The sequence below is a fragment of the Genypterus blacodes genome, unplaced genomic scaffold (genome assembly GCF_046128005.1).
Source record: "Genypterus blacodes isolate CSIRO-AG114 ecotype Tasmania unplaced genomic scaffold, CSIRO-AGI_Gbla_v1 ptg000094l_1, whole genome shotgun sequence".
NCBI lineage: Eukaryota > Metazoa > Chordata > Actinopteri > Ophidiiformes > Ophidiidae > Genypterus > Genypterus blacodes.
In genome coordinates this window covers 711282-724263 of record NW_027466898.1, presented here as the reverse complement: position 1 = coordinate 724263, position 12982 = coordinate 711282, and the positions used below count along the sequence as shown (strand labels likewise).

The 12982-nt window shown below is 43.4% G+C and overlaps 1 protein-coding gene across 3 annotated transcripts in view; it reads left to right on the top strand.

Annotated features, from left to right (window-relative positions):
* Positions 1-12982, top strand: part of LOC143007831 (AMP deaminase 1-like) — a 28318-nt gene that overhangs the window by 530 nt on the left and 14806 nt on the right. The window contains exons 2-15 of one of the 3 annotated variants that reach the window (XM_076159308.1): positions 2074-2236; positions 2335-2476; positions 3085-3250; positions 3385-3604; positions 3760-3889; positions 4350-4544; positions 4683-4814; positions 5112-5275; positions 5427-5553; positions 5915-6078; positions 6260-6380; positions 6586-6759; positions 6940-7050; positions 7151-7302. In XM_076159308.1, the coding sequence (XP_076015423.1) occupies positions 2074-2236; positions 2335-2476; positions 3085-3250; positions 3385-3604; positions 3760-3889; positions 4350-4544; positions 4683-4814; positions 5112-5275; positions 5427-5553; positions 5915-6078; positions 6260-6380; positions 6586-6759; positions 6940-7050; positions 7151-7302 (2161 nt within the window). Of the gene's footprint in view, positions 1-2073; positions 2237-2334; positions 2477-3084; positions 3251-3384; positions 3605-3759; positions 3890-4349; positions 4545-4682; positions 4815-5111; positions 5276-5426; positions 5554-5914; positions 6079-6259; positions 6381-6585; positions 6760-6939; positions 7051-7150; positions 7453-12982 lie in introns of those variants that run through there. The other 2 variants (XM_076159310.1, XM_076159309.1) reach the window with 2 other exon arrangements.

Below are 12982 nucleotides of genomic sequence, written 5' to 3'. Positions count from 1 at the left end.
CGCGATGAGCAGACTGTATGATTGAGATAGTACCCTTCATTGTATCAGCCTCTGAAACATTTATTTTATCATGTTACATGTATGTGCAACATGAGCAGCTGTGCAGAAATCAGCTGAGGGAGTGATTGGGTATCAGCAGTAAAATGTCAAGAGTGGATACCTGGTTGATGTGGCTTGTCAGCAAATTCCCTCAGGTCATGTGTCACGAGTACTCACACTCAGTGACTTGTGTTGAACATGTACAACAATTGTAAGTTAGTTGTAAGCTATCATATTATTTTTTTGAGGTTGTGCAGGTTGTTATTAAGGTTACTAAGAATAGTCCTACCTCTGCCAGCCACAGCACACACACCATGCTGTCACGGGTGAAAAATAGAAGTGCAATGGTCAAAACAGCTGCTGTCCGAAGAGTTATTCGGTTTCATTTTCGTAACTTAGGGGTTTTTGTTGTTCTAATGGTTCTCTGGTGGCAAACATGTCTTAGATATGTCACATTACCAGAGCCCACAGACAAACATGTAAATGCAGCACCAGAAGCACATCATCACTCATTGTGTATTCAGCACTGTTCATACATCTACATTTTATACCATGTTTTGCTCTCTATGCATCTGTTGCAATAGCCAAGACTCTATGGAGCTGTTGTCAATTATGTTTGCTTTAATCTATCATCCATTCTCACATTGTATGTTATCTTAAACCTTGTCCATTCATCATAAACCACATGCACTGGCTGAAGTTACTCATAGCGTTTATCATCACTCATTTATTGCATGTATTTCTTCCATTTTTCCATATCTACCATGGCATAGGTACAGCATCTGTTGTACAGTCTCGTGTGCTTTGTGTAGTATCTCAACATCACAGTATTTTGTTATGCAGCAATAGAATTGTTGGTTTGAATGTTAACTTCATTTATAACACATCATTTACTTAATACATGTTAACCCCTGCTTTTCTAAGACTGTCTTTTTTGGGTTATATTTTGGGTGATCCTACTCTGCTTGCTGGATATAATCAGGTCATAGTAAGTATTGAGAATGGAGAATGGAAAGGCAAAATCCCTCCTGTTGAATGCTTTGTAGAAGGATAGAGGCCTCCTTCATCATTCACTTATTCATGTATTTGTCACCTCATACACGCTGAGAATGGCAAATAGGTGGATTGTGAATGAGTGAAGCACGTGGACATCATTGGACCACAATTGTGCTACCAGTGCTTCTGTAGAAAGTGCATGTTTAAGACAAAAGACATAGTCAATAGTGCTGAAAAAGTATTGCTTTGCTTTTTTGATGAAACTTGAATGCCAGTGCTTTGTTGTTCATAGTTTAAAGCATGAGTTTAGTTATTATTTGGGTTATTTTGGGCTTACTATTTTCCATCATACTGATTAACTCTAATCTTAATAATGACAACCACTGACTCACTAAATAAATGGTGAAATTCTGGAATCTTCATCAACATTTGCCTGATCTGCATGAAACACCTTTCCATTAACATGGTGCCTGTGCCAAAGCTCCTGTCTCTTTGGCCAGCAGACGTGATGCCTGTCACGTCTCAAAAAGCTGGTGTAACGCCAAGGATCTAGTGATGTAAGGGTGCCAGAGGCTAGAAAATGTCTTACATACCACATAGGTTTGTTTGGAAACGCCATTTTTAAATCCAAGGCATTTGAAATCAGACCAACATGACTAAAAACACAAGCCCCTTGCTGCAGGTATCTGGAGAATGTATTTGCACACTGTCAGACCATTTTCAAGTATCAGGGAAACCCATGAAAATGTGGGCCAGGTCGTATAAAATGGCACCAGTCCAGCACTTGTCCTTCAGTGACACCATGTCCATGGAAAAGCAAATGTATGATGACAAATGATGGGAAAATTGTAGTTATGTTTTAAAAACGTAGGATGTTCACCGGTCATCTTCATTCAGCTTTAATCAGTAATGATGAACTCCTGTGCATCGTAGCCCCCATCTCTTTTTGGATTGATGCTGCATGTCTGAAAATGAATCAATAGAATATCTTTCAAGTTCTTGCTCAGTGACTCAAAGCATATCTGTGGTGCCTGACAGAGACCGATGATAAGATGCGGGCCTTCGCAGAGCAGGTCTTTGCATCTGAGACCAAGGATGAATCCATCCGAGATGAGCTCTCCGTGTTTGATGTGGCTGAATGTCCCATCATGCACCAGGAGATGGCCCACCATCTGCATGCAGACGACGATATGGAAAAACGGTGAGAATGCTTTGGAGGAGCAGTAACTCTCTAACTCTTCAGCAAGTTTACATCTTGTTTTTTTATTGCCACTCAACCTCACTGCTCATCATCCGTAGCAAGAAGAGGAGTAAACGCTGCCTCCTTGCCATGTCTAATGCAAAGGCAACTGCTACCCCTATAGTGGAGGTGGATAGGCCCATCTACCTGGAAGTGCCTGATTTCCAGAGAGTGGCCATCTTGGGAGACTACGCCTCCGGAGTAAGCTCTGTTTTCCTTTCATGTTGCTGAAGTTTACGACTGAATTTGGAAATGTTTGCAGGGAATAATAATCCAAATTGACCACCTTTTCATAAATCCATGGAATCTTATCAAATCGAAGTCAAGTTTAGACATGGTGAAGAATGGAAATGGATATTAGGAAAGGAGTTATTGCTTGGTACGGCCGTGGCCTTGACATTGGTCAGGTTCATGTGAAAACAGGAGGTGTTGACTTTGAATTTCACTGACTATAAGTGCCTGTGGGTCATTGACCTTTTGTAGCATGGCCTCCCCAACCCCACAAAACCCAGGCCCACACACACACACACACACACACACCGGGTTTTAGGTTTCAAGACTGTGGGTTTGACATTTAGAAGGGCAGGCATGCCAGCAATGAGGCTGATCCTCATTTTGACTTCGGTCCTCACCAAACTTAAATTTAACAAGAAAATTCCAGTAATACTGACTACTATTATTCTATTCTGTTATTCTATTTATTTCATAAAGCCACCAATTGCATAAGATAAGATAAAAGTTAAGTTTTTTTTGTCATCCATACTTTTGCAGGTCTGTGGGTGGCTGTGACAATATGCTTTGCTTTTCAGGTGACTATGGATGACTTTGAGCTGTCCTGCAAGGGTCTGTACCGTGCTCTGACCATCAGGGAGAAGTACATGAAGCTGGCCTTCCAACGTTTCCCAAGGACGTCCTCTGAGTACCTGCGCAGCATCGAGGGAGAGTCTTTCAATGCTGAGGAGCAAATGCAGCCAAGTATGATCAAGACTGAGATGAAGACTGAGCTGATTTGTGATGCTGGCATTTACTTTTAGATGCAAAGAGGCAAATTAATACCTTTGTTAAAAGCTGTCATAAGTGATATTTGTCCGTGTTACATCCATCCTCAGTCTTCACGCCTCCTCCAAAGAAAGGAGAGGACCCGTTTGACACCAAGGATCTGCCTGCAAACCTGGGCTACGCTCTTAATATGAAGGAGGGTGTCATGCGTGTGTACAAAGATGCTGAAGCTGCTGACAAAGACCAGCCCAAAGACCTGCCCTGCCCCGACTACAACACCTTCATCGACGACATGAACTTTCTCATTGCCCTCATTGCTCAAGGTCCAACGTAAGTGGATTACACTTTGCCCCGGTAACAGTAATTAAATTACATCGCTGGCTCCCAAAGTGTTCTGCAAGCACCTTGAGGACCTTTGAGGAAATCAGAATGTATGAAGAACTAAAGTGCATGATATTGATTACAGTCAAACTCTTGACTTGCAGCAAGACTTACACTCACCGCCGCCTGAAGTTCCTCATGTCCAAGTTCAATGTGCATGAGATGCTGAATGAGATGGAGGAGATGAAGGAGCTGAAGATGAACCCACACAGGGACTTCTACAACTGCAGGAAGGTAGGATGTCCCAGCAATCAGCACAGACCCTGGGTGTTAATGTTTCAGAAATGTTAAAGGTGGCAAGATTAAAACGTTCTGTCGTTCTTTATTTTCACATTTGATATTGGATACAGTGGAAATCCCTAAATACAAATAACAGTCGGACTGACAGATTGCCTGGTTTAATATAGATGAATTCATACAGAAGAAAATAGAACACAAATAAATATTTGAGAGAGATATTTTTCATTCTCATGGCAATACAAACACTGTAACTGTAAATATTTATGTCCTTATGAAGGTCTATCTATTTATTTTAGATATATTCATGTGAACTGAAGGAAGTGACAGGGAATTCAAAACCTCTCAATCCTGGTTTAGTTGGTGTCTTTGAGTGTTTAGCGCCCTCTTGTGACCAACCCGAGTTCTAACACAGGATAAACCCAAACAACTCTGTGCTGCCTCTCTGTTACTCCAGGTAGACACTCACATCCACGCCGCAGCCTGCATGAACCAGAAGCACCTGCTGCGCTTCATCAAGAGGTCTTACCGCGTGGATGCCGACCGTGTCGTGCACAAACTCAATGGCAAGGAGGTCACCATGAAGGAGCTGTTCCAGTCCCTCAACCTGCACCCCTATGACCTCACTGTTGACTCCCTGGATGTGCACGCTGTATGTTACTTTACACTAATGCACCACTACTATTATTATTATGATTTGAACATTTACAAAAAGAGTTCAGGCGCCAGTCTTGATCCCATCAGTTCACCATTTGTGATTTCTCGCTTGTCTCTATTGTTATTTTTAAAGGGCAGACAAACCTTCCAGCGCTTTGACAAGTTCAATGCCAAATACAACCCAGTGGGAGCCAGCGAGCTTCGTGACCTGTACATGAAGACCGAGAACCACATCCATGGAGAATACTTTGCCACCATCATAAAGGTCGGATTCTAAGGCAACGCCACACAAAAAGTCAAGACAAATAGGTTTTTGGGAAGGAAATGTGATTCCATATTGTTTTAAATCTACAACATGACATTCACACCATAGAACCACAATGGTAATGTAATCCTCAAATTCAAACAAAACAATACATAATCCCAAAAGGAGCTTTTAGATAGGTGTTATTTTACTCACCTTTGTCTGTTTGCCTGTGAAGCACTGCTCTGCAGGATGGATCGCCTGGTCTGTTACTGATGCTCATGAAATCTGAGCAGGTTTAACATTTGTGTTAACCAGGAAGTAGCCAGCGACCTGGAAGACGCCAAGTACCAGTACGCTGAGCCACGTCTGTCCATCTACGGCTGCAACCCCTCTGAGTGGACCAAGTTGGCTTCTTGGTTCGTCAGGCACCGAGTTTTCTCCCCGAACCTTAAATGGATGATTCAAATACCCAGGATCTAGTAAGTTGTCAGACTATATTCATTTACAGTTCACTTTGAGCCAGGAGTGACATGGACACAGCATTTATGCATGTTTTGGATGCATTATAACAACTACATATGACCGGGCTGATATTGTGTCTTTGTTTTCTTCTTTTTCTTTTATCTCCAGTGACATCTTCAGAGGCAGGGACTTTGTGCCCCACTTTGGCAAGATGTTGGAGAACATCTTCCTTCCTGTGTTCCAGGCCACCATTGACCCGCAGTCCCACCCTGACCTCAGCATCTTCCTCAAGCATGTAAGTCAGAAACGGAAATGTATCTTCAACCACCATCATTAGTACGGGGAAAGGTCAATGATAACAATAGAAAGTAGGTGGTACCAATCGATATGGAGCCTGCCCCAGAGTTCCTGCACCCCTGACACCCCTGGGCTGGTCAGGATAAAGTAGAGCCATAAAAACTGTATAATTTTTGCTGTGTGTTACCATTAGCCAAGACAGAGTCACAGGATTAAAGATAAGTCAATGAGCTGTAAGTCTCAAGATTCACTGACTTTGAGGATACAGCAGCAACATATTATGACAAAATGCATCTGTGATTTCAGGCAACATGAATTAAATAGTATCATTCATGTACTCATTGCCTTTTGGTCTGTAGGTGACAGGTTTTGACAGCGTGGACGATGAATCCAAGCACAGCGGTCACATGTTCTGCACTAAGAGCCCCAAGCCAGAGGAGTGGGACATTGCCAAGAACCCATCCTACACCTACTACATCTACTACATGTATGCAAACATCACAGTACTCAACCAGCTCCGTAGGTGAGTATCTAATCACTAATGGACTATTACCGCGTCCATTGTGTTCACGTCCCCGACACTGCCACCGTGTTTCTTTGCGCTAGATCTTATCATCTCCCCCTAAATATTCATACAGAGTACAGAATATTGATGCTAAAAGTCTCTGCCTGTCATGACTGTATGTTTACCTTGTGGTTTCCAGAGAGAGGGGGATGAACACCTTTATGTTCAGGCCTCACTGCGGTGAGGCTGGAGCCATCACCCATCTGCTGGCGGCCTTCATGACTGCTGACAACATCTCTCACGGCCTCAACCTCAAGAAGGTCAGACTGGTTTCCATGATACACAAAAAGCTTGGATGAAGTTGTCATGATTGGTGGTCTGTGATGGGTCTGATCCATAAGGGGGGTTATTGTTTTCCTGGAGAATGACCTGGAGATTACAGATTAGTGTAGAAGATATTCAATCACTCATATGTTATGTTATGTTATGTTATGTTATGTAATCTTTTCTATATTTCACCAACAGAGTCCGGTGCTGCAGTACCTGTACTTCCTGACCCAGATCCCCATTGCCATGTCTCCTCTCAGCAACAACAGCCTGTTTCTGGAGTATGCCAAGAACCCTCTGCTGGAGTTCCACAAGAAAGGCCTGGTGGTCTCTCTGTCCACAGATGACCCCATGCAGTTTCACTACACCAAGGTCAGAGAACAGGCAGAGGGCTTTGATCTTGCATGTGCACTGACCCATGATGTGCTGAGTAGAGATGAAGCCAACAATTTTCAGGCTTTTAAGTAGCATCCTCCAGTTTGTGGGACATTGGGATCATGAAAAAGCGAGTAGTAACATTCCAGCATAAATCTCTGCTTTTTTGTCGCACAGGAGCCTCTGATGGAGGAGTACGCCATCGCAGCCCAGGTTTTCAAGCTCAGTACCTGTGACATGTGTGAGATCTCCAGAAACAGTGTCCTGCAGAGCAGCATGTCCGATGAGGTAACATACATGAAGATGACAGATACTCCATTATACATATCATGATCTATTCTTTGACCTGCACTAAATCATATTGGTGCTGTTTTCTCTTCTACCTCAGGAAAAGGTTCACTTCCTGGGTCAGGACTATCTGAAGGAGGGCCCAGAGGGTAATGACATCCGTAAGACCAACGTGGCCCAGATTCGTATGGCATATCGCTATGAGACCATGTGCTACGAGCTCAACCTTATCAAAGAGGGTCTTAAGTCTGAGTAAACACACAAAAACCCAACACAACAGCTCAACACTCATATTTATTGTCATGACTAAAACTTTATCCATGGAAATTCTCTTCAAATCTAGCAGAGCCTTTCTATCTTTGTTTTGCACAATAAGCTTACATTAATAAGCCTTCTGACACACTGATGTTCCATGTTCCAACAGCTTGTATATTGGTCGGTGTGTGTATTGCGCCATATGGAGGAACTATGTGTATAAGAATGAACCTAATAAAAGAAAATGTGGAACATCTTGTTTCTTTCTGTGATTGTGCTCTTATACACTCTAATCTTTGACATTGATGCACCAAAAGCAGTTTTGCTGTTGCATTGAGCTGAATCGATAGAACAAATTGTACAACAGGCATGCAACTTCAATGAAGTTATTAGCAATTAGATGTAGCCATTAAACTGGAACAGCTACTGCCAAGTTGTGGTATTTACGATATCTAAGACCAGCAGTTTATACACTTTTTAATCGTGCCCCCTTCAGAATCAGAAGCAGAAGAACATTCATGCCTCCTGTGAAGCATATGCATTTTTACATTTTCACATTTTCACATTTTCACATTACATTTTTCCACTTTTCCACTTTTCCAATTTTAAATCTCAATCACATATTTGATAAGAAAGTTTAAGTCTGTTGTGTCCCCCACAGACAAGATGGAAAAAAGTGATTTAAAAACTGACCTAGAAACAATGGTCACAGGATCTGGAAGATGAGGACCTATTCTTCATTTATAGATCTATCTTTCTTTTCATTTATCATACACATCATGTCAGTCAACAGTCACAGCTTCACTTGCTACTGTTTAAGTGGGTTTCAAAGTCCAGCTTTGTGCATCACTTATGTGAACTAATTTGCGTTTAAAAACATTAAATGATCTATCAGTGTAATACGTCACCTCTTTAGACAGGCTGCATTTCACATGACAGGTAAACTCTGTAACTGATTAACTTGCAGCAGGCGCGGCTCATCTTTACAGCGTCTATAGATTTCCCAGAACACTCGAACACACCAGTATGTATTCCTGCATGACAGCTGTGGGAGTTAAAATGATGACGTCGTCTGGATCAGGACAAGACTGCAAAACTTTCTGACAATCACAGCCCCGTATTACAGAGGAACACGAGGAAGACACAAGGGAGTTCGTTCAAAGTAAAGGTGCAAACAGCTCTCTTTTCTCCCATTCTGCAGGACACACTGCTGGCTTCACATGGTGGCAGTCTTATTTTAATTCCTCATCTGGAACAAATATGTCATGAGTGAACCTACCGGGATCTTCGATATAGTACAATTCATAGGGTCATGGGGGTCACAAAAACATTCCGCCACCATGAGGGCAATTATAGCCATCGTCACTACTAGTTTTATTTTGGAAGCAATAGCCGGAAGCTATGTATATTCCCTGTTTGACTTGACACTATTTAATATTCCAGAAGAGGAGGCGAAGAAGAGAACCCTTCTGTCTCTCTTCTCCCTGCCCTCTATTTTGTTGTTGTTTGCTGTAATTAGTTGATGGGATCGTGTTTCTTCTGCTTTTAACGTCTTATAATTTGCCTACAAACTTGTATTAGCATCCACATTAAGCCCGTTTGGACCGCTTCCTGACCTCCTGAATTAACGATGAGAGCCTATGAACTCGGAACTTATTGGGTTTTTTCCCTTCTATCAAAATTGCGGTGAAGAAAAATGAAGTTTGTTCCCAACTTCAGCCTCTGAGCGGTAAGTGATGAGACATTTTTGCATCTTCTGCTGTGTGCGGTGTTTAGCTGCAGCGGAGTTACCATGCGTGCTAGTTTCTACACGCCAGATTCTCCAGACAAATGCGGCAGAATAACACATTCCGCTTATTTGTAAGATTATACGCCACGTATTTTATGTATGAAGTTAATTTCCGAATCACTACGTACTATTGTTCAAGTCGGCGGACACCAAATGAACCAAAACGTGCATTTTTCTGCACAAATTCAACTTTCCTGAGTTTTTCTCCCCTGAGACTATACGCTGGAAGTGGTTTGTTGGTTGGTTAACGACCATTGTGACACAACCCTTCTGTGGATTTGTGGGCTTTTCTTGAATAAGTAATATATTTAACAGGAATCTGTTGTCTTGTTTTGTTGTTTTATAATAATCTGGAGTCACAGAACTGAACCTTTATGCTGACGAGCTGGAGCTGTTGTTAAATTAAACACACTGTAGTAAATGAATAATGGAATAATATGGACAGTATCTAAAGAGCAGAGTCCACAATCCATTAAGACATTTATGTTCTGTCGTCTTCCTGTAAAATGTTGCTGCCATACTGAATAGTAATACTTATAAACTGAACCTGGAGTGATTTTATCATTCACACACACTGATTCTGTGTATTCATTACATTACGTTACATTACATTACATTACGATCATCATTATTCCTCCACATGTTGAAGCTTCTCTCCTTTTAGTGATGGACCTGTCTCACATCAATCCACTTTGTGTTTGCGTGTTCTTTTGTTTTTCCATTCAGCAAACCTACAGTTGTCTTTCATTATAGTTTAAACTGTCACCGTTGATAGTAAGCCACACTTGTAGGACACCCCACCTAGAACATGTTGGAACATGCTGCAGCTCTTTGTGAGGGTGTTCTGTGGTTGTTTTGAAGGTGTGATTAGGTTTAATTTAGCTGACAGGTGATGATGGGGGTAGTGGGAGTTTCATGGTCCCCTGTGTCATTTCTACATGGGTGAGTCAGGGAGTGAGTTTCACTGTAAATATAAGGATGACTCCCCTCACAGCTGACAGCCAGCTTCACTCTGACTCCCCCTTCCCCCCCTCTGGCTGTGTCTTCACCTGATACAGCTGCACCTCACAGTATCACCATCCGATTGTACATGTGCGCTGTGGGAAACGCACATCTGACAGCTTCAGACATGTTTGCCGCACTCAATGTTTCTGCAAAAGTTACGAGCGGCCGGTTGTATTTTTGGACGCGTTGTATTTCAAAGAGATCTTTTGATGATCGTCACAGGCTGGGATGTGAACGGACCCAAACATAGCTCAAATCAATGGTTGTAACTGGATTCAAATCTCGCTGCACCATAATTATGGACAATCTGCTGATCCTTCTTCCTGCATTTCAGGAAACGCAAAGTCGGCCCTTCCTGTACAACGTACTGCACACAGGGACAAATAACACAAGTAGGTCAGTTTAGTAGTGGTATTGTCATTGCATGGTCTGGCAGTGATTATGCGACATTCCAACACACATACATGCGATTTTAGGTCAAACCAAACAAAAGCATCACTTGCAGGCCTGACTGACTGACTGTCTCTTGTTAAATTTATTCTCAGAGACCCCCCCCCCCCCTTTGCTGGAATGCAGCTCATAGAATTATTATGATTGTGAGCAGCGCTGTGGAATTCTACCATGTCTCCCCTTCTCTGAATCCTTTCAGCTTTGGTCCTAATGTGCAACGTGTCCAAATGGTTTGGTTCCAGCAAGCCAGGAGCTGCCGTAGAGCGTACAGTAACCACATTCATGTGAAGGCCTGGAATATGAGTCACTGTGGATGCCATTGCGGAAATGTACGTTGAATCTGTCCGTGTTGTCTTGATCGCATTTGATGAGAGGGAGTTTACACTGTTGCTTCATGCTGTGCGCACTGTAATCCTTGTATGAAGGCCTCAGTCCACACCGCTGTTTGTAAATCCCCTCTCTGTTCATGGCTCAATGACTTAAAGAGCTTTTATTCCACAGCAAAGGTGTGGTTGAGATGTTTTCCATTATCTCTGTAATTGCCGCTAACTGTTGCATATAACTGTGCATGCACTGACATCTGAACGGAACTGTAAAACACATTAAAATTCTAAATGATGTGAAGGAGAGCTTTGTAAGAGCACTAAATTAGATTCAATGTTTTCCTGCATCATTGGAATTGTATATTTGGTCAGCTATGTGGTTTGGCAGAGCAGTGATTCCCCCCGGGGCCAGAGGGTGATGTTTGTGGCTCCAGACTCAGAAATGAGCAGAATGCTGTCGTGAATTTGCTCCTGACACTGCCTTCCCTTATTGCTTTTTGGATTTATTTTTGGGAATTGACCCTGGATAGGATGCTGCCCTTCCTGCCCTTCACCCCTCTCCTGCAACTTGTGTATTGTCCTAAGATGTTTGCTGTTGAAAAGGTGTCCCTCCTGTGCTGCTGCTGTGTTGTCTCTTTGACCCTGCCCTGTGCTGTCTGGACTTGCTTTTAAGTGCAGCATGATTGATGTATGACTTTTGTGTCTCCTTTTCTAGGTTGTTTACAAAAGGAGACAAGGGGGAAATGACACTCTGCTAGCAGGAGAAGACACTCAAAGGACCAGTTTCAACCCAAAACCTCATCCTACTGCTGTTTCTGCTGTGTGGGTTAATTATTAAAAGCTTAAGCGGGGTAACAGATTTTTCATTCACCGATGGAGAACTGAGAGTGAGCCGACACTGGCCCCCTCCCAACATGCTGGCTCTGGGGCCGGAGCAGGGCAGGCGAGGGGGTAGTGATGTTAGTCGCCTGCAGAAACGGACAACCGCTGCCTCAGGGCAAGGAATTAACATCAAGCAGAAGATCTCCCAGTGGGAAGGCCGCAGTCAACAGGCCAGCAGCCAGGACGGCGTGGTAAAAGTTCACCCTCCGACTTTATCCCGGGCTTTTTCGGGGGAAGTCCTAGGCAATGGATTTCACAGCGATGGTTCGAAAAGCCAAGCCAGCCTCTCCAAAGCTAAGACTTTGGGCTTAGATTTCCGGGAATCCCAAAGCCAAGCTGGGCTTCCCGCAGTTGGTCGACTGTCAGCACCTTCGCAGAAGAGTCCAAGTGAATGTTCAACTCAAACCACAGGAAATAAGCCACTTGCAGCATCTGTATTTGCGTCTCCCAAAGTGGACGCAAATGCTAATATCTCTCCAGGTAAACAAATCACCACAACCAATGGCAGCCGCAAACCAGTTTGCCTGTTGGATATTGAAGTTGCCTCTCCGCCTCTACCTCTGTCAGCTGATGATCAGGAAGACAACATGCCTGCAGGTAACTTCTACACTTCAAGGGGATTCTGGAGGAAACTTGAGGGGAACAGATTGCACTGGGAGAAAGGGACAGCAGCTTCAGGTGGAGCTCTACCTCCTCCCAAACCACTGAGGACGTTCCAGTACCAGGGACAGTCTCGTGCCAACAGCACCACGGGCCATAATAGATCTCCCTACAACACCCACTTATTAAGCATGAGGTGTAGGAGGTTAGCCCAGCCACCAGGCTTCCCACCTCCTCCAAGTCCTGATGCCAAGACCAATGGTATTTCGAGGCAGAAGAAGAACAGGTGAGACAAGGAGAAGACAATATAATCCCATTTTGCCACAATATATGTTGAATATCTCCATGGCAGCAGCAGCAGCAGGGAGTGTTTTCAGGGCAGGTTTGCAAAGGGAACTGTAGTTGCTGACTTTGGTCCAGGTGTGACGTCACTTGATATCTGGCACCATTGTTGACTATTGTCTGGATGTGGCCTAGTTCCTCAGTAGCCACGGAGCCAGGGTCATCATGTAATTACACACACACACACACACACACACACACTCAAGGCAAAGCAAAACTCAGTGTAACTCTAAACCTATGAACACATTCAGGAATCACTCCCACTTAGGTTGCTCTCACGTCCGCC